At 47.3% G+C, this 21177-nt stretch overlaps 1 protein-coding gene across 7 annotated transcripts in view; it reads left to right on the top strand.

The window, feature by feature from the left end:
* Msi2 (musashi RNA binding protein 2) overlaps nucleotides 1-20352 on the top strand; it is a 371618-nt gene extending 351266 nt beyond the window's left edge. For 2 of the 7 annotated variants that reach the window (XM_026780518.1, XM_026780517.1), the window contains 3 exons: nucleotides 10895-11049; nucleotides 12750-12822; nucleotides 15184-20352. In XM_026780518.1, the coding sequence (XP_026636319.1) occupies nucleotides 10895-11049; nucleotides 12750-12791 (197 nt within the window). In that variant the 3' untranslated portion in view covers nucleotides 12792-12822; nucleotides 15184-20352. Of the gene's footprint in view, nucleotides 1-10840; nucleotides 11050-12749; nucleotides 12823-15183 lie in introns of those variants that run through there. The other 5 variants (XM_026780516.1, XM_026780515.1, XM_013347544.2 and 2 more) reach the window with 4 other exon arrangements.
* Nucleotides 20353-21177: the final 825 nt, after the last annotated feature.

The following is a 21177-nucleotide window of genomic DNA, read 5'->3' as shown; positions in this document are numbered from 1 at the left end:
CTCCTGGGTGCTCCACAAGTGAGGAGAGTGTATTATCCACGGGCCTGGAGGCCTGCTGCCCCTGGTGGAGGTACTGAGGGATGTGAGAATTCCTGAAATCTAAAGAAGGAGGTGGAGCTGGAGATGTAGCGAAGTTGGTAGTGTGCTTAACTTCGTTTGCAAGAAGCCCTGGGTTTCGTCCCCAGCATTATACACACCTAGCAGATGGCATACCCCCCCTAGCCTGGACAGGGAAATCCAGAAGTTCAAGGCCTCAGCTACATTACCAATACAAAGCCAGCATGAGCTGTACGAGATCTACCTTAAATGTGCAGTGCAGTACAGTGCAAGACCACACAGAAGATGGTCCAGAGTTTTAGCAAAAGCCAAGAGCTTTATGCTGATTGGCTAAGGCCTGTATTATAAGAGCCAATTGCCATACATTCGATCTATCTACTTCTAAACCAAATGGCTTTTATATAGTGGGGGCTGTGGAGAGGACCAAGTCCTAAAGGTAAACTTAAGGGCTGATAAAGAAAAAGGAAATTAAGTTGTAATAACGGCCGGAGGCACCTGCCACACTCCTGGGGGTTCATGGATAAACGCCAACACTGTCCACACCCTTAAGGAGTTGCCAGCCTGGTGTGAAGACAACGGGTAATTAATGACAATACAATATCAAAAACCCAGTCACAGAAACCTGTTCCTCACAGAGAAATAGCACAGGAGGGATTATGGTTAACTAGTCTAGAACAGACGAATCCATTGGAAGTCTTGCAGACGGTTCGCTTTGGCTGGAGAATTCAATGCAGTGGGGAAGGAAGTGGGGCGAAAGAAAGAAGAGCGGACAGGGCCCAGAGTAGACAGCTTTAGCCCCTCAATCCAGGAAGCAAGGCTGTGTGTGCTGCTGGGAACCTGGAAGACAGACACGAAACACATTCCTTGACAGGACATCAATGCCCTCACATCTCCATTCCACTTTCGCTGGCGGGTTGTCACCCACTGCCTTCCTCAGGCTGTTGGTTCCCATTCCTTTGCCCTCATGGCAGCCACTGCCCTCATTCTTCTGCTAGGCCATTTCTTGTCCTTGTCTGGCTCAGACAAGCAGAAAGCCATACCTGATGAACCCTACCTGGGTCCCCTAGCCTTTGTTCTGTGTCCTCAGCCACCTTGCTGCTTGGTGACTTCTGAATGACAATCAACGTTATGAGTCTTTAAAAATATTTCCATGGGCCGGGCGGTGGTGGCGCACGCCTTTAATCCCAGCACTTGGGAGGCAGAGGCAGACGGATCTCTGTGAGTTCGAGACCAGCCTGGTCTACAAGAGCTAGTTCCAGGACAGGCTCCAAAGCTACAGAGAAACCCTGTCTCAAAAAACCAAAAAAAAAAAAAAAAAAAAAAAATATTTCCATGGACTGGGGAGGTAGCTCAGCTGGTAGAGTGCTTGATGCATATGCATGAGGACCTGAGTTCGGATCTCTAGCATCCTTGTAAAAAGCCAGGTGTGACAGCAAGTGAGCACTAGGCACTAGGAAGGTGGAGACAGGATGATGCCGGTGGCACGATCTGGTCTAGCCCCTTGGTGCTTCCAAAAAATAAGCTGAGGACAATAGAAGACACCTGACATCGCCCTCCGGCCTCCAAAGGTACATATATACACCAGTGTGTGTGCACACACAAGCACAAATGGAAAAATAAAAAAAATTAAACATAAAAAAACCTTTTGAGGCAGGGTAGCTCTGGCTGTCCTGAAACTCACTCTGTAGACCAGGCTGGCCTCCAGCTCACAGAGATCTGCCTGCCTCTGCCTTTCAAGTGCTAGGAATAAAGGTGTTTGCCACCACTGCCTGGACACATTCTTAAAATATATTTTGTATGGATCTCAGGGTCGACGGCAGCTCTTCCATACAAGACAGACCATCTGTCCTGCAGGAGGCCAAGTAAGCGGATTGTACAGATGGGTAATCGCTGTGCAGTTAAGGAGCACAGAAAATAAAGGGGCCCTTTGCTTCTGGATGCTTAGGAATATTAATAGAAGTCTCCCTTTTCCAGCTTGGGATGCCATAGGGCAAGGGACAAGAAAAGAGTGCTTTTGAGCAGCTGTGATTGGCTGTTGGGATTAGTCCGTCAGAGGACAAGGGAGCTACAGTGAAGTCCACTCTAGTGTGGGACGGGAGGATTGCTGCCAACATCACCAAGTAAACACCTGCTAGGGAGTTGCCTTAAGGAAGGGTATCTTGTTAATGAGAGAATATTAGAGACACTCCCCAGCTTTAATAATTCATAATAATATTAACAACAGTTCATCAGTAGTTGCTCACATTATATAAGCAAACCAAGTGCTGTGTGCCACGCCCACACGCCATACCCCACTTAATTCTGAAACAATAATGGGTATACCATCAGCCCCCCTTCCCATTTTCACGATTATAAACTGTGTCTCGGGGAAGATAGTAGTTTATCTGCGGTGGCAGTGACAGGATTTGAGCCTGCCCCATCAGCCTGTATTCCCAGCCATGAAACAGTGTAGTGAGCCTGCAGCTCTTAAACACTCAGCAGAAAGGCGTAGCTGCTCCCATCCAATTCTCCCTATCCTTAGGGGAGGCGATAACCCTAAATCGCTGACAAGTGGTCTCAGGAGGCACGCTATGTGGGTTTTTGCACCTGCTTCTGCTGTTGCAGCCTCACCGCCATACTTCCGCCTGGCTGTCCTTTGACTGACATTTTGATCTGGTCCCTGTGTTCATTCAGACCAATGTCAGACAAAAGAGACCCAGAAGAGGTGTGGTCCGGGAAGCCTGACGAAACAAAATTATCTGAAGGGAACCGTTAGTTAAAATAGGAGTGAAGGAAGTTAGTCACTGTCTGAGGCCATGGAGCAAGGGAGGGAATCTCTCCTTAGCCGACTTCTCAGCCAGGAGTCAGCATCCCTTCGCCTTTGCACAAAATGCCTCTGGAAAGTGCCTGGGAAACACAGCCCAGCCCTAGAGCAAGGAGACCATTGGCTGCCCAGTTGCTGGGGCTGTGCTGTGGGCCAATGGTGGAGAAAGGGGAGTGGCCACAGACACAACAGACTCCTTGCCCAATCTTCTTGCAGGAAGGCTTGGGCACCAGGTACCATAGCAACTGCAAACAGGGGCTCATTTGTTTTGTAGATGAGTAATTACTACACAATTAAAGAAGGCTAAAAATAAATGGGCCCTTTGTTCCTGGCTACTTATTAATATTAATAAAGTGGTCTGTCCAGGTCTGTGGCAAACAGTGAACGCAAGCCTGGGTACTCACTGATGTGTGAGGAAAGCTGCCCAGCCCTCCTCCCCAGCCAGCTTCCCTCTTTCTGGAAGTTATTTCTGACTATGTCTTGGAGAGGGTGGGCTTCCCAGGCCTTGGAAAGTCCAGCATTACAGAGACACACAGCACCCAGGGTACCCTGGAGTCTGAAAGTCAGTCAGACACAAATCTAGCCCCTCTCCCTACTAGAGAAGAGGCCTGAAGCCCAGCAGCGCCCGTGACTAGAAGAAACCCCTTGTCTCATTAGCTGCCTTGGGCCTCACAGTGTCCCCTTTATTACAGTACGACAGCCTTTAGAGCGTCCACTGAAGTAACCCCTGAGATTTCCCAGCCTCGCTTCAGGTTTGCGCGTCTTGAAGAATAAATGATTATGACATGCTAGGGGGTCACGCTGAGATTATCCGCTCCATTCCCTAGGTCAAGGTCTTGAAGGTTCGAATAGCTAAGAGGAAGTTGAAGCCTCCAGGAGGTGCACCTGAGTGAGAGATAGCTCAGGAGGAAGGGCTGGACGTCAGGCCCTTCTACTAAATGAGGATTTCAGACTTAGCCCTAGTGGGTCACGTCAGCTCTGCAGCTCTGTATTTCTGCTGTGTCCAAAGTTCCCTATCCTTTGTCCTAGGAGGCGTAAGCGGTGTAAAGGACGGGGGCTTAAGGATAGCGTGCAGAGAAAGCCAGGAGCGTCCCAGTGATAGGAACTTCGGTGGAGGTGTGGAGTGTGCACTTAGGAATGGTCAGCCAATGAGTGCCGGATGCATGAAGGTGTGGCAGGCTTTGCGTTGACAGAGTTAGACTCACGCTTTCAGTCTGTCAGATTTCTAGCCGTAAAGTGTGCTTGGTGGGACCTTTTAGGGTTCCGGGGTTCTGTCTTTGCGGCTGGTGTTCATTAATAGCAGAAGATCTGGGGCTAAGAGGCATGGGTCAGTTGGTAAAGTGTGTGCTGTTACAAGCAAGGGGACCTGAGTTCTGATCCCCGGGGCTCAAATAAAACCCAGGCACAGTTGCATGGGTAATGCCAGCCCTGGGGGAGAGGGGTGGAGATAGGTGGAACCCTGGAGCTGATTGGTCAGCCTGCTTAGCCAAATTGATGAGCTCCAAGTTCACTGAGAGACCCTGTCTCAACTAAGGTGCAGAGCCATAGAGGAAGACACTTGACATTGGCCTCTGGCCTCCACGTGCACCCACACAGATACCACATATACACATACATACACCACACACAAATTCAGTAACCCACTAATCACTGCTAATGAGCAAGTCAGCCTGAAGATTTGCGTCGGTGCAACAGTGCCGCATGCCAGAATCACCTGAGAGTTTCTTAACTTCCCCACCGCCGGGACACATTTTAGACCCATCAAACCAGAATCTAGGAAGGTGAACCCCTAGGTAAAGCCTGTATGTGCCTATAGCCTCAAGTCCTGGTTGCTTTTATAGCTGCAAAGCATTCCTAACCATCCCAGACACCAGCAGGAGAGGTTACCAAGCTAGGTTTAGAGTCCCTCTGGGCTCAGGGCTCTTCACTTACCAGGGTCAAGAAGACCACCATCGAAGATAGCCGTAAGGGCTCTTTGTCTCTTTGGCTTGACTCCCACCTTTTCTGAGAACTGCCTGAGATTGGGAGCAAACAGTTTGGAGCAACCGTAAACAGGGGAGCGGTCCTACTCCTAGACTAGCTGACAAATGGGGGCCTCTTGCTAAGGTCGGAGTTTGTTTGTTATTAGAGACCTAATTAGGAACATGAGAGGGAGCTGAATGGCCCCGCGCTTGGTTAATTAGTGACATATATGCGCCCGCTTTGAACTTCAAGGACACAGAGCTATTAGTGCTTACATCAAAAATGGATTAAACTCCTGTGCCTTCACAATCATTAAAGACAGGACTGCTCAAGTGGAAAGCCTTTTGTGCAGGTCCTCGAGGGACTGTGCCCTGGGCACCCCACACCCAGCTGCCAGATCCCCTGGCACTAAGATGCCATTAGATGCTATTGGGCTGTAAATGCTAATCAACCAGAAGGTGTCCCAGCTCCCCTCTGGGACAGTGGAGTGGGATGGCCTTTGAAGACTGAGATAGTCCTCTGGGGACCCCACTGTGTCCAGGTACTTTTGAAGAGGTCAGGAGGCCCAGTAAGGGCTCAGGCTTGGTCTGTGCCCGTTCCCACTTAGTGACTCCCAACACTGGTCCCCCTCCCCATTTCTGGTTTTTGCTACATGGCTGGCTCTTTGTTTTACGACGCAGTGGAAGGTGCCCAAGTCCTCAGCAGAGATGGAGTCCCCTGTGTCATGTTAGGCACCATCCAACCTTGGGGAGCTCCCTGGCTAATAAGAGCAATGTCTGCAGCGCCAAACTGTGATTCAAGGAGGGGTACCTCGGCCGTGTCGTGACTGAAATTACATGTACTTTGTAGTTGGAATGGGATTCAGCCCTAAGACCCTGGGTTTGCCCATCTGTTACATACGGAAGGGTGATGGAGCCCATCTTAAAAGCTGCCTTGAGTGAGCGGCCTTCCCAGCCTGGCCCCACTTGTCTCCTTAGTTTTCCCCTATCTTCGCCCGTTAGTGTGCACTAGCGAAACATCTATCCTGCCGGTCCTAACGGGGATGTCCTGACCACTGATTCTTACATAGCTTTTTATCACTGCTGGAAGACAGTGCGAGGCCATCTTTAAGTCTATAGTCCTGGCCCCGGATTTCATAATCCTTCAGCATATTTGCAATACAGAAAAATGCATACTGCTCATATAAAGCAGGAAGATCTCTGGCTGGGGCAGGCAAGCAGGCATGTGACCTTCAGGGTGAGCCTGTAGCAGGGTAGCAGCAAGTGAGCATGACTGGAGATGCTGGGAAAGCCAGACTGGTTTCTTCCTTGATGAGTTAGATGACCAGTGTGCCTCAAGGACAAAGATGGTTCTCAGATCTAAACAGGCCAAGGTACTTTCTCAACATCAAACAAAAAGTTCAGCCTGGACTCGCCAAAGTGTTAGAGAGGAGGGAGCTGCTTCCAGCCTTTGGGTTCGCTGTTTAATCTTGATCTCAGACGCTAGAGGGCTGGATGGGGAGGCAACCTTCAGAGGCTGGATGGTTTAGTGCAGCACTTCCTGGGTGCTATGGCTACGAGGGGATCTCCTTGTCCGCTGTCCCTTCACATTCTAACCAGCGCTAGACAGCATAGAAAGACCTGGATGTCCAGGACCTACAGAAAGGCTGTTGTGATTCACTTCACTTCCCTACTCCCAGGGATTAATCCCACGCCTGGCCCAGCCCTTCCTGACCACAGGTAAGCCAAGCCACATACAGATGGCAGCCCCCTGGCTCACTTAGAAGTGGGTGGGGAAACTGCCTGAAAAGCACTGGCCTGACATCTCAGGGAAGGGTCTGCATCTCCAGCATAGGCTGCTGCTCCAATTCTGCTCCCATCCCTGAGATGAGATAAGAGGGCTTCATTGAGTGAGCCATCCACACGTTTCTTGAGTATAAGAAAGCTTTTTCATTTAACGTAAAATGCCTCCAACTCTCACTCAAATGCATTCCTCTTGCTTTGCTGTCCTGAGGCATGGCAGGTGTCCCAGCTTTTCACGTAGCCCCTCCCCCAAGAGTCCTTTCTTCATGTCCAGGGTGATTAAATGCACCAAGAGATGGATTAGACCCTTTCGTAAATCACCTTCAGGTTTGTGTGGCAATTCTGTTGGATTTTGCTCCCTCATACAGTACTTGTGTTGGGCTCTGCATACACCTGATAAGTCACAAAGCCTTTTTTCCTTTTCATTCTCAGAGCAGCCTGGTGACTCAGGCTGAATAAGGGACACAGTACTCGTGTGTTACAGATGAGGACACAGGCTAGACCAGGGCACACAGGTGTCGGGGAAGGGCCAGGGTCAAACTCGGGTCTTCTGACTCCAAGTCCAGTGTCCCCTCTCTATCCATTATGCCTGCCTCCTGAGGGTGCTGCCTGGACTGGAAAAGCCTAGAGGATACAGGGGACCATGTTCAGAAGGAAGAACCAACCTAGAATTAAGTCAGGGCTGTGGACACTGCCCAGAATTGCTGACTGGGAAGTGAGCCTGCTTACCACAGTGAGCCCCCAGACAGTCAGCCTCATACAGGAGTCTCCCAGGCCATGTAACAGCCTCAGCATCTGCTGCAGGCATGCTATGATGTTTCTGCATATTACACACATGCATGCGCACAGTCATGGCTGGACTAGCCACACAAAGTCAAGATGCCCTTCTTTATCCATGAAAAATAATGTCACCTCTCTTCTTCCTAACCTGATCCTGGGGTAGGGGTCACACCTGACCCCTTCGAATGAGTTCTGGTGCCTAGGGAAGGGAGCCCTTCATTTCACAGGAGGCAGCACACGGTGGTTTGGCTTCTTGCCTGCTCCTGTGCCTCTCACAGCTTGGAGAAAGAGAGGGTCCCTGTTACCACAGCAGCCAGCTAGTACACAATTTGTGGAACTGTGGTGACTTCCAGAAAACAAGGAAACTCCTCTGTCCCAGCTTCCAAGTGTCTGTCCCTATCCCTTCCTGAAGTGTTCCCAAATATGCCTAGGTTGCTTGCCTGGGGACCTTAGCATGCCGTCTGGAATGTGGTTCTTCTGCCACAGGAGACACAGTTGTTGATGTGGAGTATGAAGAGACAGCTCTTTTTCATGGCCAATCCCATAAGGGCCGAGGTTCCACTGTCCCTGGAGAAGCAGACCAGCCCAGAACTAGATGTTTCTCGCCTGCCCACTGTACCCTCTGGTGAAGACCTGCCAGCCAAGTCCTCTCCCCTTCGCTGGGCTTGAGCTGAGCAGGTGCCTAACAATGGAACTGGGAGTGGCGGGAAGCCGCATTCTAGGACAGTGCCTTTCTTTCCAGAGTGCTGTTGGTATCATTTGATAAAAGACGGCTGGGTAGGAAGGGGTACCGTGAGCTTGCTGTGAGATTCTCTCCAGACCGTCTCAGGCACCAGGCTTTCAGGTTCTCGTGGGACCAGAAAAGTTGCCAAGGGTTGGGAGAACACCAGCAGACCTCCCTGCCTTCCAAGCCTTGCACAGAGGTCTCTCTGGACAGCATTCTTCCGTGGGCATGCTGCCTCTTGTCTTTCTCTGGCTGGGTTTGTTCTCCAGACAACTCCCTTGCTTTCTCTTCATCCCCTGTCTAGTATCTTCCTGGAAACACATCCGTCCAGAGGAGAAAGAAGCTGAAAAATCTCCCTCCATCTTCCACTTGCGAGCTTTCTCAACCCGGCCTCAATCTCTTCCCCTAAGTCAAAGCAAGCCAGTTCCTTCCTCTGTAAAGGGAGGGAGTTGGCACCTAGGCACACCAAGAGCCCTCTGTCCGAGCCCAGGTGGAAAAGGTTTGCTCCATTCATATAGTGCCGCCTTTTGCATACCTCGGCTGGGTAATTGCCTCCAGGAGCCAAAAGGACCCAATGATATCTGCAGATTTAGATCTTCTTTACTCAAAAGCCCTGTTGTCTACCAGTACATTTCCAAATAAGCTGTTCGCTTGCTTTAAGCCTCCTTGCTCCGCCCCTTCCCCCCTTAACCGGCTTGCTCGGTTGTCTTGTTTATTAATTTCAAAGGAACTCCTGCCCGAGGGCATCCAGAGGCAGCGGCGCCCTTTCCTCTGCTGAGGCGGAAGCCAGGCCCAGCTTGGCTTTGTCCACCTTGGATCTTGTGTCCCCTTCTCAAGAGCAGTGTCTTGAATCTCTTCTCGCTCCTATGACAAGTGCATGGGAGAAAAAAAATCAATCCATTTACACGTTCTTCAAAGCCATGGGAGGAGTGAGGTCATCCAGCTACAGGTCCCCAGGTCAGAGGAACCCCACCCTTCACTTCAGATATTCTCTTTGCCTTGGAAGACAGCTGTTACAGGGCAGGGGAGAGACACCTCAGGAGCTAGGAAGGGAAAGTGAGTCTTCTAAAGCGGAAGACAAGCGAGTATCCATCACTCAGTCTTGGTTTCTTCAAAACATGCGAGCTATGGACTGGCAGCTGCCAGCCCCCCACTCACTGGAGGTTTCAAAGCCAATAAGAGCTTACTTTTACAATGGAAATTGTTTGGGATTTTGTTTTGGTTTTTTTGTAGGGGGTATTTTTTTTGTTTTTTTTTTAAGACAGAATCTCAATGTGTAACCTTTGCTGGCCTAGAACTTGCCGTGTAGACCAGGAACTCATAGAGATCCACCTGCCTCTACCTCCCAAGAGTTGAGATTAAAGGCGTGTCACCACCCAAAGGCCTATGGTGGAGATTTTTTTAAAACAGAAAATAAAGTTGAGTCTACTAAGAGGCTGTAAAGTGGAAGCAGAACTCGCCTGTTTGACAGGCTGGGGCCCTCACTAGGAAGGTGTGATGGGTTAGGGATAGGCAAAGATGGAGCTTAAGGTCGTGTCGCCTTTGGCCACCCATCCCGCAGACACAGTGGATGCTGGTCCCCCTCTGTAGCCAAGGTGCATTCTCAACCTGATTTTTCCCAGTCTGGAGTTCCTACCTGAGATAATGTATGCCGTCAGACGCGTTTTGCTGTCAGCTGGTTTGGTTAGTATGCTCTGCGTTCACACTTCTTTGTCTTTTTTTTTTTTTTAACCAAAGGAAAAAAGTTAAAATCCCTCCCTCCCTTTCCTTCTCCTGCAGGAGGTGAGTGTGTGGGTATCCTGTTAGGACCATTGGCTCCACCCCAGCCTTAGCCAACCTTCAGGTTACCATTCCCACCCCATCCCCTCCCTCCATCCCCCTGCTCTGCACCCCAAAAGAGGACTTGTCCGTCATCATTCCTGTTATGTTAAAGACGCCCGAACTTTCCATGACATATGCCATCCTCTGACCACTTCAATACTGCCGACTTTCATGCAGGGTATAAATGGGAGGGGTGGGGAGGGAGGGAGTAGCCAGTGGGGAGGGGGGGAAGGAGGAGGGATGCAGAATAGAGATTTTTTTTATTTTGTCTTAAAAAAAAACCCACACACATACAAATTTGTCATTTAATGGATCCAAAAACAAAGAGAAATGAAATGAAACATACACACACACACACACACACACACACACACACACACGAAAAAAAAATGAATCCAAAATCCCTTTCCCAAAGATATTTTTTTCAAGGACACAAAATTGCTTTTGTTTCCTGTCATGTTTTAATATCAATATTAACACAATGTGTAGTCTAAAACTAGTTCCTTTGTAGTTTGCATGGGATGTGAATGCTGTCTCAACGTGCCCAAATCTAGAAGACTGCATGAGCGTCAATTCAGATGTGAAAAAAAAAAATATCTCTCTCTCTCTCCATATATATCTCTATTTCTATTGTGATAACTCGGTGGGCAGTGAAGCACCTCCGGTTGGTTGCCATACTGTGTTGAATGATTGTTTTTTTTTTTTTTCTTCTATCTATTTCTGGAGCTCCAAGCTTCTTAGTGGTAGCCTGGGCTGAGTATTCTTGAGTCCCTGCTGATGTTTTCGCATGGCCTTGGTTGAGTGTTAGAAGTTGGGCCTCAGCTGTTTTTTTTTTCTTGAGTGTTTGGCTTGTAATGATCGGTGCATGCCTGGCTTCTGGCCTCATACCCAGCTCTATTCTCTGCACACCAGTCCTGAATAGCTACAGTGCTCAACCGAATTTTGGCGCGCCCGCTTCCCCGGCAGGCTCCAACCCGGCGCGGCCCGGAGGCTTCCCAGGGGCCAACAGCCCAGGACCTGTCGCCGATCTCTACGGCCCTGCCAGCCAGGACTCCGGAGTGGGGAATTACATAAGTGCAGCCAGCCCACAGCCTGGCTCGGGCTTTGGCCACGGCATAGCTGTAAGTACCTACCTCGCTGCCTTCCTGCCTCCTCCTTCCTCACCAACCCCACGCAGCCCATGGGGAGGAGAGCCCAGGGTTAAGGACCGAGAAGAGACAGGGTGCCCCCCCCCCATCAACAGCAGGCCAGCTGAAGCTCCCATCCGCTGGCCCAGCCACATAGCGTAAGGTGTGTGGCCAGCTCTACTCACCATTCCGTCACCTTTGGCCTTTGCCACCTTGAACCACTCATACCATCCATGGCCCTGGTTACAAAGTAAGAGTAGGATACTTTCCCCTCCAAAAAAGGGTGGGAGGGTGGTGAGAATGAGCTGATAGCCTAAAATCACGTTGTTCTGGCAAATGGTAAGTCTTTGAGCTATTCCCCTCACCTCGGTGGCCAGAACCCTGCCTGCTAGCCGATGGTGGCAGTAGTGCCTGGAAGTTCCCTCCCAGGCCATTCCTTTGCTAACGTTTCTTACAGTTTCTAGGTTCCAAGTAAGTTCCCATTTCCGTTCTTTAGCTGCAGCCCCTCCCCCCCTAGGCCAGATGCATTTGATATCTGTGATGCTCTGTGGTTCTGTAATCTGACTAATCCAGGCAATGGAAATTTGCTTAAGAGATTTGCATGCTGTTTTCAGATTGTATTGTTCTTTCCCCTCCTGGTGTGTGAGCATGAATGTGCCTGAGCCCACTTGCTGGCAGTCCCCCCCCCCCTCCATTTTTGGGAAAGAAAACGGGGCAGTGTCTGCCCTAGCCAGCCTCACTCTTTTGGAGACAATTTGATTTTGAGTTGAGATGGGGGTGCCTGCTGTCCCAGGTTACGTTCCCACATCAGATTCTGTATCTGGGAGAAAGAAGGCAAACTCTCTTGTCTTGGGGACTATGCTGGGGAGACCAAAGCCACTGTGAGAGCCTGGGGGACCAAGGCGACTTCATCCATGCCTCCTGGCGTTGGAGGAGCACACACACACATGCACACCACACGCGCACAAACTCTGTCTTACACCTTCTTACACAGACACAGATATTCACATACCTGTGCATGTCAGCCAGCCCCTGGCCTGCGCTTCCTGAGCCCCCCCCCACCCCGTTCAATTCTGCTCCAAAGCCAGTATTACTTGAATCAGTAGTTTGATGAGTCTAATCACCTCGGATCAACTGTAGTACCAAATGCACAACATTGTTATTCAGCCCAGAGCTGCATCAGTTTGGGGGCCTGTCACATCAGCCCTCAGAACACGACTCATTTCCATTTTCAGCAGCTAGAAACACACACCCTGTTTGTTCTTGAAAACCTGGGTCTTGGGACCTTCACACTGTGATGTTATTTCTGAAATAATCACGGGCCATCACCATTGATCCGCACTGACATTTCTTCCCTTAGATGAATCTGTTGAGACTTAGGACAGAGATCCCTGTATTTTGCCCTGTGGGGTTCGTGATCACTACAGGCATTGTTTGGGTCATGGGCCCCTCGGAGTCTGGCTCTTGGTTTCCCCTTGGAAAGCATACAAGCTTGGGTGAGGGAATCACAGGGGCAGGAAAGGAGGGAGCTGGGAATGGTGTCACCCCGATTCCCCATGGCACAGTGTCTCAGAATTACATATTCATGCTGGCAACCACAGACTCTAGTCTTAGAGGTGATCTCCTTTCCCAGAGTATGACAATCTGTTCCCATGTATAGCGCACTGATGACCTTAACAATTGTGCAATTTTAGGGCCCTTTGATTGCAACGGCCTTTACAAATGGATACCACTGAACAGGTGCTTCCGTTGCCATCTCACCCAGAGGTATTACCGTCTCTGCCATGCGTCTCCGCCCTGCCTGCGTGTCCGTACACATATGTGCCCTGCTCATACGTGTACACACATGCCCATCTCATCAGCACATCACATCTTTCTTCTCTCTCTGCACCCCTTTCCAAGGAAGGGGGAACAAAAAAATCTAGTCTCTTAGTCTCTCTCTTAGTCTCTCATTTCTTCCTCTGGCTTTTAATCATGCCCCTCATCTGCTTCCCCCCCCCCTCTCTCTTTCTCTCATTTTGCTCATTTTGATTTGGTTCTTTTGGTTCCATTTTTGTATCTTCCCCACCCTCTTCTTTTTCTTTCTTGAGTGTGGGAAACTGGAAGGTGATCTCATACTGTGCACATTCCAGGGAGATGGAGGCGGGTCAATTGGTATTCTGCCAGGCCCAGGGCCAGGGGATGGGGAGCAGGGCCATTCTCAAGGTCCTATTGAACTGACCCTGTGGGTTTCTCGGGCTCAACCAATGGGGTTTGTGCAGCCAAACGGCCTGACTCCATCTTTTACTGGAAAGAAAACATTTTTTTGCCAGTTAACTATGGAGTAATTATCAAGATTACCACGCGAAAAGCAAATTAAATTAACAGCATCACCTGCCTAACGTGAATTTGGATCCCTGCCAGTTTCTTAACCTTTTAAACTGAGCTCAAGTTAATTAAACATTTTGAAATCATTTTGATGGAAATACAGAGGTGGTGGGACAGAAGGAAACAGGGAATGAGCAAGCCCCTTACAGCATCCCCCCTCCAAAACTGAGTGTCTGTCATTCTCACAGAAGCCCGGGTCTGTCCTGTGGCTGGAGAAGCTGGAGGCTGGAAGGCAAGTCAAGAGGAGGCCCCAGAATAGGTCCTACCTGGAACGTCCCATTAGCTGTTCACCCTTGGAGCTGGTGAGGCAGGGCAGCTCTGGGTTTGTCCTCTCTGGGAGGTATTGGAGAATTGCTCCTAGCCCCAGAGCAACTGAGACTGGGTAGATGGGGGCCATCCGAGAAACTCAGTTGAGTTGAGCTCCACAAATCTTTTAGATGCCTCCTATGTTGCTGTTCGACTAACTCCACTGCCTCTGTTAACCAAATAAACCCTGTGTATGAACTTTCCCATCCCTCACCTCCATTGCCCTCCATCACTGGTAGAGCCAGAAGCCACTAACAGTCTGAAGAGAGCTACTCGCTACTAATGAAGCTGGGTTTGGGGGCTTGGGGACAGTAAGGATCCTCTGAAAACAGGGAGGACTGACAGCACCAAGAACTCTGAGGGCTGGAGATGACTTCAACTATCCAATCAAGAGGGAGTCAAAGACTGCCTAGGCACAGCATGGCGTCGAGAGGCCAGCACTGAGGCTGCCAGTGTCCCCTCCTCACAAGGCTGCTATGAGCTTAGCCTAGGGAAGGTAGAGGCTGGCCCCAGTCTATATCCAACCAGTCTATACCCTCCAACCCGAAGTTTCAGGTTTTATATAAGGATAACGTAGCCAGGAGAGCAACAGTGTAAAGTCAAGTTACACGATTGCAGGGCAGCTGTGAAAGACTGGGCAGGAACCTCGTTTTTCTCCAGAAGTGACCCTCTGACATTGAGTACCATTCACGGAGGAGCCTGGGCCCACAGGCCATCCAGGATAACGCAGTTAGAAAACCTGAATCCTGGGCCTCTTTTGGTTTTCTTGAACCAGAACTGGTTATGTGGTTTATGGGTTTTGTTTTTGTTGTTGTTTGAAGTTCTTACTTGTTTTTTAAGTAGTTACATCAGTCCCTTACTATATAATCTCATATATACAAATTCACATTTTCACTCAATGGCAGTTTTTATTTGTTTGATTGGTTTTGTTGTTGTTGTTTTTGGGTTTTGTTTTGTTTTGACTTTTGACTTTTCAAGACTGGGTTCTCTGTGTAACTCTGGCTGTTCTGAAACTTGCTCTGTAGACCAGGCTGACTTCAGACCCACAGAGATCCGCCTGCCTCTGCCTCCTGAGTGCTGGGATTAAAAGTGTGGGCCACTACAGGTTTTTTTTTTTCCCCCGACAAAGCTTCAAAAGCAAAAATTTAAACAGAAAGGGAATTTCCTATCGATGTGTGATTTGACCAGCTAGCTGAAACCCATGCTGACTCATACTTCCCTCCATGAACTCCAGAACCTTCCAGTCCTGTGTCAGGTCTGGCTGGCCCCTTCCCAGCATCAGGCATGGCTTTAATACCTGGGTTACCAAGCTGGGAAGTCAGCCATTGGCCCAGCCATTTTCATACACACACAGTCACACAACCTATTTGACACCCATAGTCGAGACCTTGCAAAGAGCCATATGTGTGCCTGACATCTCTCTTTCTCCTCCCTCCTGACCTCCCCTCCCTACAGAGCATACCTGGATGTCCAGGCAAGACTGGGCGAAGTTTCTGAGTGGCCCTTTGTTTAGGTGATGTCCTCAGACCTGGATCCCCACCAGCCTCACTCCTCATCCCAACCAGAGATGGCACACTTTGGATTGAGGGTTGACTACATCTCATCTCACCGACCTGCTGTAATATAAGACAACAGCTTTTAAACGTGTATATAATCCATGATTTTGGTTTGGTTCTGTTTGTTTTCCTTTGGTGGTCTCCCTCTCCCTCCCCTCCCCTTTCTCCTTTTCGATCTCCCTGAATCACATTTGGTAGTGAATTTTGACTTAGTCTAGTGTCACCTTAGCTTAATATCTAGTTGAAAGCTAACCATAGTATACTTGTTATATATTAAGGAATTTTCTTTTTTCTTTAAAAAAAAAAAGAATTTTGTTTTGTTTTGATTCTGTTCTCACTTTTAAAGGATGCTGAGATGGTGATGTTACTCTCCATTTTTGGTACCAATTCTGAGACTGTAAGAATTTTCATCTGGGACTTTGGCACTCACTGAAACAAAGTCGTGATGTGCGGAGCGGGAGGTGGGCATAGACTCTCTGTTGCGTTGTAGAAGTGACATGCAGTTGGCTGCTTAACAGACTGGCAGTTCATTTTTGTGACGTCTCTTTGTTAACCTAAGTCTATCTATTTTCGGCAATAAGGTAAGGACGGCCATGTTTTGAGCGCCTTCCTTTTCTATGAGTGCTTTTTTTTCTGTTCAAAGAGGTCATATTATAAGGTTTTTTGAAATTGTGAATTCTAAAAAACAAAAAACAAACAAAAAAATGTTGTAAATATAATTCCATTAACTACATAGAAACTATTAAGAAAGAGAGAATCAAAAATATTTTTGTGGGGGAGTTGCTCCCAGGCAGTTAGGTGCCCTGGAAGGAGGGGAAGGGAGGGAACCTTGATGAAGCTGATGAGCTACAGCAGGCGAGCACCCAGCTGCCAGGGCGACCGGATTCCACCCTTAGCGCCTCAGTTGGTGTGATAGACCTAAGAACCGCATTAGCACCCTGCCAGCCCAGCAACCTCTCAGTGCACAGCTTCAAATAGTAAGGTCTAGCTAGATTTTTATTTAAAATATGAAAAACTGCTTTTCCCAAGACGTTTTTTAAAGGAAAAAAAAACAAAGCTACAATTTTAATATTTAACATAATTAAAGTTTCCAAGCACACCTGTTTTGGCTTAGGGGAAGGGCAGGGTGGGGGCATTCTTTTTCAGTCTTAATTTTTAAATATCTGATCATTTTATATTGTCCAGTCATTTCAGCACCTCCAAAGGTCCCTAGGGTACTCTGCCTCTCTCCTCACCCTGTCCCCCATTCTGCTCCCAGAGCGGGGGCCCACTGGCCAGGAGCGGATAAGCCTGCATGAATACATCCTTTCTCCATCCACTTTCTATTTACAAATTAGGAAAGCAACCTTTCAGTTTATATATATATATATTTTTATTTTGATACCTCAGTGCTGCAAGTATCATCAGAGAGGCTATGGAAGAGTTTTGTTTTTTTTTTTTAATTTATTGTAGATGTAAACAGAATTTTAAAAATAAAAGGTATAAACATCACTGCACTGTGACTGGTGGGAAAAACTGACCGTTTCCTGTTTGCACATGCCTGACATTGGCTGTTATAATATATGGTCCTCAGCTGGGGAAAGACACGTAGGATGAAGGATATTTTTTAATTTAACTTTTTTTTAAAATATTGGTCATAGGTCGGCAACAGCAACTGTAGAAATACAAACTCATTAGGTGGCATTAAAGCATATTGTAGTGTGGATATATATTTTTTTCTTTTTTAAAATGTGATATTGACATTTTATTAATATTTTTTAAATTGTTACGTTTATAAATTTGGTACTTAAGGCACAGCCAGTATGAGACACTGAATGCGACGTTTATTATAAAGAGCTGCTGCACTCCTGTTTTTATGAATTTTACTAACACGTAGACTACGTAGACATTCACAGACATGGTAGCGCAAAGGCATCGGCAAACCAAGTCTCCGGAAAGCTCACTCAGAAAGGAAAGAAGCCTGCTTCTGTTCTAACGAAATGCAACTTAAAAAAGAAAGAAAGAAAAGTCATGTTCTTTGTTTTTAAAATAAAATGCTGGGTTGTTTGGGAAGGTTTTGGGTTTGGGGTGTTTTTGTTTTGTTTTGTTTTTAAGTTTCCAAACAACTAAACCAAGTAAAATGCTGGATGCTTTTAAAATACAAAACTTATTCAAGTTATAAAAATAACAAAATAGACGTTTTATTTAAAAAAAAAAAAAAGCAGCGACAAAGAGAAAGAGAGACACTAAATTCCAGCAGTTCGGTGTCCAGCTAGAAGTAATGACTCTTTGTCCGTGTTGGTGATGTCTGTCCCCCGCCCCTGTCCATTTCTCCACATCCCCATCACCTCATAGAAGACCCTTTGTTGATCATCGTTTGTTAATAATGTATAAAATGGCTATCATGTAAGCGTGCTGTCTTGGTACTAGCGTAGTAACTTTTTTTCTCCTCTTCTAGTACATAGGTATAACGTAATTAAGGTTTTAAAAAAATTAGACATAGTTATTCAGATTTAGGACCAGTAAGGATAGAACTTTCTCTTATTTATGAAAAGAAAAAAATGCTAATAATTTGGGGGCAGTTTTTTCCTTTTTTTTTCCAAGTTCAAATTTAATTTTATTTTTACTGATTTGATGTGGTTTCAACTAACCCAAGGTCTCACAATGTTCAAATGCCGGCCGACTCTATGGCATTTTGTAGGTCCCTGCCCCCCTCTCTGTGAAGGGGTGTGCCATACTACCTTAAATGCAAACACTAGATATGCAAAACTGGATTTTTTTAATTTATTTTTTAAAAGAGGGAGGCGTGGTATATTAAAATGATTTTACTAAGAGAAAAAATATTTTTTTAAGGATGCTCAGAAGAAATTGATAATCTGTGTGAATATGTTTTAGATGTTTATATACATTTTGAAGAGACCCAGTAGCCCATAGCACAAACCTTGTGAACATCTGATATGTTTTCAAGCGGCTACCTAGGTTAAGGTTCACATTAGTCCCCCCCTTCCTCATCTAGAAATCCATCTTAAACAATTTTTGTAAATTCTTTTAACACCGATGTCCACCCTTGTCTTTGTTTCAGTTAAGCTCAGTAGCGAATGTGGGGACCGGCTCTCACCTTCCTAGGGGAGAAACCGTCTTGGCTAATGGCTCTTCCCTGGCTTTACCAAATAACTACCAGGGGACTCTCTGGCTTCCAGGTCCATCTGCCTGAGACCCCCCAGCTCCTTACCTCCCAGTGGGGGAGATGGAGTGGCAGCGACTCCTGGTCCCCTTCCTACTTCAGCCGGGATGTGGGGCTAGTGGAGATGACCAAGCCCGGGTCTCCTCCGCAGGAGCCTTTGCGTGTGTGGTTCGTGGCGTTCCTCACACCCATTGGGAAAACCAAATGGCCTCACACTCTTTCCCCACTGCTCATTGGCTTGATTCAAACGAAGCTACAACAGGCATTTGTAGTTTTTTTTATTTTATTTTATTATTTTTTAATCCTTCATAACCATTCTCTTAATTTGAACTTGTAGCTTGGGCTTTAAGGTAGCATGGCTCGATTGCTGTCAACGTCATGTTTCGCTGCACTGCAGTCCACAGCCAGTGAATGTTACACACATCTTGCTAGACTAGTATAAAACTCATTGGGTAATTGTGGGTTCTAATGACCTGAAAGGTGTTCAGTTTTCTTTTTTTGGGGGGGGAGGGATTCTTTTTCTTTCGTTTCTTCTTTCAATTGAGAATTTTTTTGGGGGGGGGAATATTTTTTGGTTCCAACTAGAAAAACAAAAGCTATTTTGGTCTTTAGTGGAAACGAGGGCTAGGGACTTGCCTCCGCCACCACTACCACTCTGCTTCACTCTGCCACTCGCTCGTCACAGCATCTTCAAGACTAAAGCAATATAGTTTACTACATTTTTTTAAATTGAAGGTCAGCCATGCTTTCTGTATTATATTGCATATGAAATTGTTTACAAAAGAAACACTAACTCATACTTCTCTCTATCAGTTGGAAGTGACACATAGGGACAGGGAAATTAGAGGGCAGGTGAGGGGGGAGAGGATTTTTGGTTTTTTTTGGTTTTGGTTTTGGTTTCTCTTCTTGATTGTGCTTTACTAACCAGAACCTCCAAGGAAGGCAAAAGCCAGCCAGGCGGAGAGAGTAGAGGAAGAGGGGCAGGCTGCGGGTAAGCACATTGAACAGAGCCACTGGGAAGCTCCCCCACCCTCAGCTAGGGCAGAAAACAAACGTTAGCAGCCCAGGCCTGGGCACAGACACTACACAAGGCAATGCTGGTAGGAAAGCAATACTCTAATACTGCTTAAGTTTGTTTTCTTCTTTCTTTTTTTTTCTCACCAAAAAGAAATAAACTAAAATACAAAAACAAACAAACAAAAAACCATATAAGTAAAACCCACCCCTCTCGGGGAAGAACGATAGTTCAAACATGGCTATTGAATAATCAGAAGGTATTGTCTCAGATAGGATTTAATTTCCGGGAGGCAGGGCACGAGGGGGGAAGGGACCGGGACCGAGGCGGTTCCGGAGCCTCCGTGGAAGGCTCCTACTGCTGTGTTCTGTACATACTGTACCGCCCTGTGTGGAGTCTGTGAGTGTGCTCTTGAGTAGCGTGGGCTAGCCAATCTGCCATTCATGGTGTTACAAACTCAGAATTCCATATGTAATAGGATGCAAGTCTAAGCGTTTCATGTGGACATAAATGTATCTAAATAAAACTTCCCCTAGCACTGTGGCTGACCTCACCCTTTTATACTTTAGTATGAAACTGATGAGAACTTTGGTAGTGAGTATTTTTTTTATATATATACATATATATGTATCTATATATATATATATATATCTCAAGCATCTTTCAGGTCTTTGTGTGTGGCTTTCTTAAAGCCCTGTTGTACAAAAAAAAAAACAAAATAAAATTACTATGTGGATGGCAGTCTCTCACATCACAGATGTGGAAAGTATACTTTTATATTTGTATTTTCAAATAAATAAGTTTGTGAAAGGTTTCCATCCTCTACTGTGGTCCAGAAATCAATGTGTTTGTCTGACAAAAAAAAAAAGAATAAAATAAACTGTTTTGAACAGAGTCGTTTAGTGTTCTTGCGCTTGCAGAGGTGGGGGCAAGCAAAGCTGCCGTTGGGTTTGGGGTATCACTGAGTCACACCTTCATGCGCTTACCCCACAGCGTGAATGTCAGTCATGTGGCCTTCAGCCAAAAATGGGGCGGGGAAGCAGGGAGCTTTTTCCTGTCCCCTCAAGGAGCTGGTTTTGTAGAGTGACCAGAATAGGATGGAAGAGCAGACCCGGAACTAAGTCACGTGCAGTGGGAGATGCACAGGACCTGGGGGCAGATCCGTGGTCCTTGGTGGTCTTAGGACCCAGGTGAAGGGAAGGTACAAAAAGGGTCAACTGGTTGACCTCCTTGCTGGCTTGATACACAGCGTAAGAGAGTAGACACCAGCCGGGCGGTGGTGGCGCACGCCTTTAATCCCAGCACTCGGGAGGCAGAGGCAGGCGGATCTCTGTGAGTTCGAGGCCAGCCTGGTCTACAAGAGCTAGTGCCAGGACAGGAACCAAAAAGCTACGGAGAAACCCTGTCTCGAAAAATTTAAGAAAGAAAGGAAGGAAGGAAGGAAGGAAGGAAGGAAGGAAGGAAGGAAGAGAGAGTAGACACCAAGGCAAACTCCAGCAACCTGGAGCAGGTGCTGAAAGGATGTCTGGGAGCTTGGTCTCTGCCCTCAAAGACTTCATAGTTACCTTAGTGGAAATAATTAGGATTACAGACTGATCCCAGAAGGATGGATCGTGGGTCATCCTTGCTATTTTCTCATTATAGAAAGAAAAAGAACAGAGGCCCAGCTCCTTAAGGGCAAATCCATGTCTTGGTGGTAACAGGTAACAGGCATG

Source organism: Microtus ochrogaster, chromosome 7 (assembly GCF_000317375.1).
Source record: "Microtus ochrogaster isolate Prairie Vole_2 chromosome 7, MicOch1.0, whole genome shotgun sequence".
NCBI classification, from domain to species: Eukaryota; Metazoa; Chordata; class Mammalia; order Rodentia; family Cricetidae; genus Microtus; species Microtus ochrogaster.
This window is presented reverse-complemented; position numbering and strand designations above follow the sequence as displayed.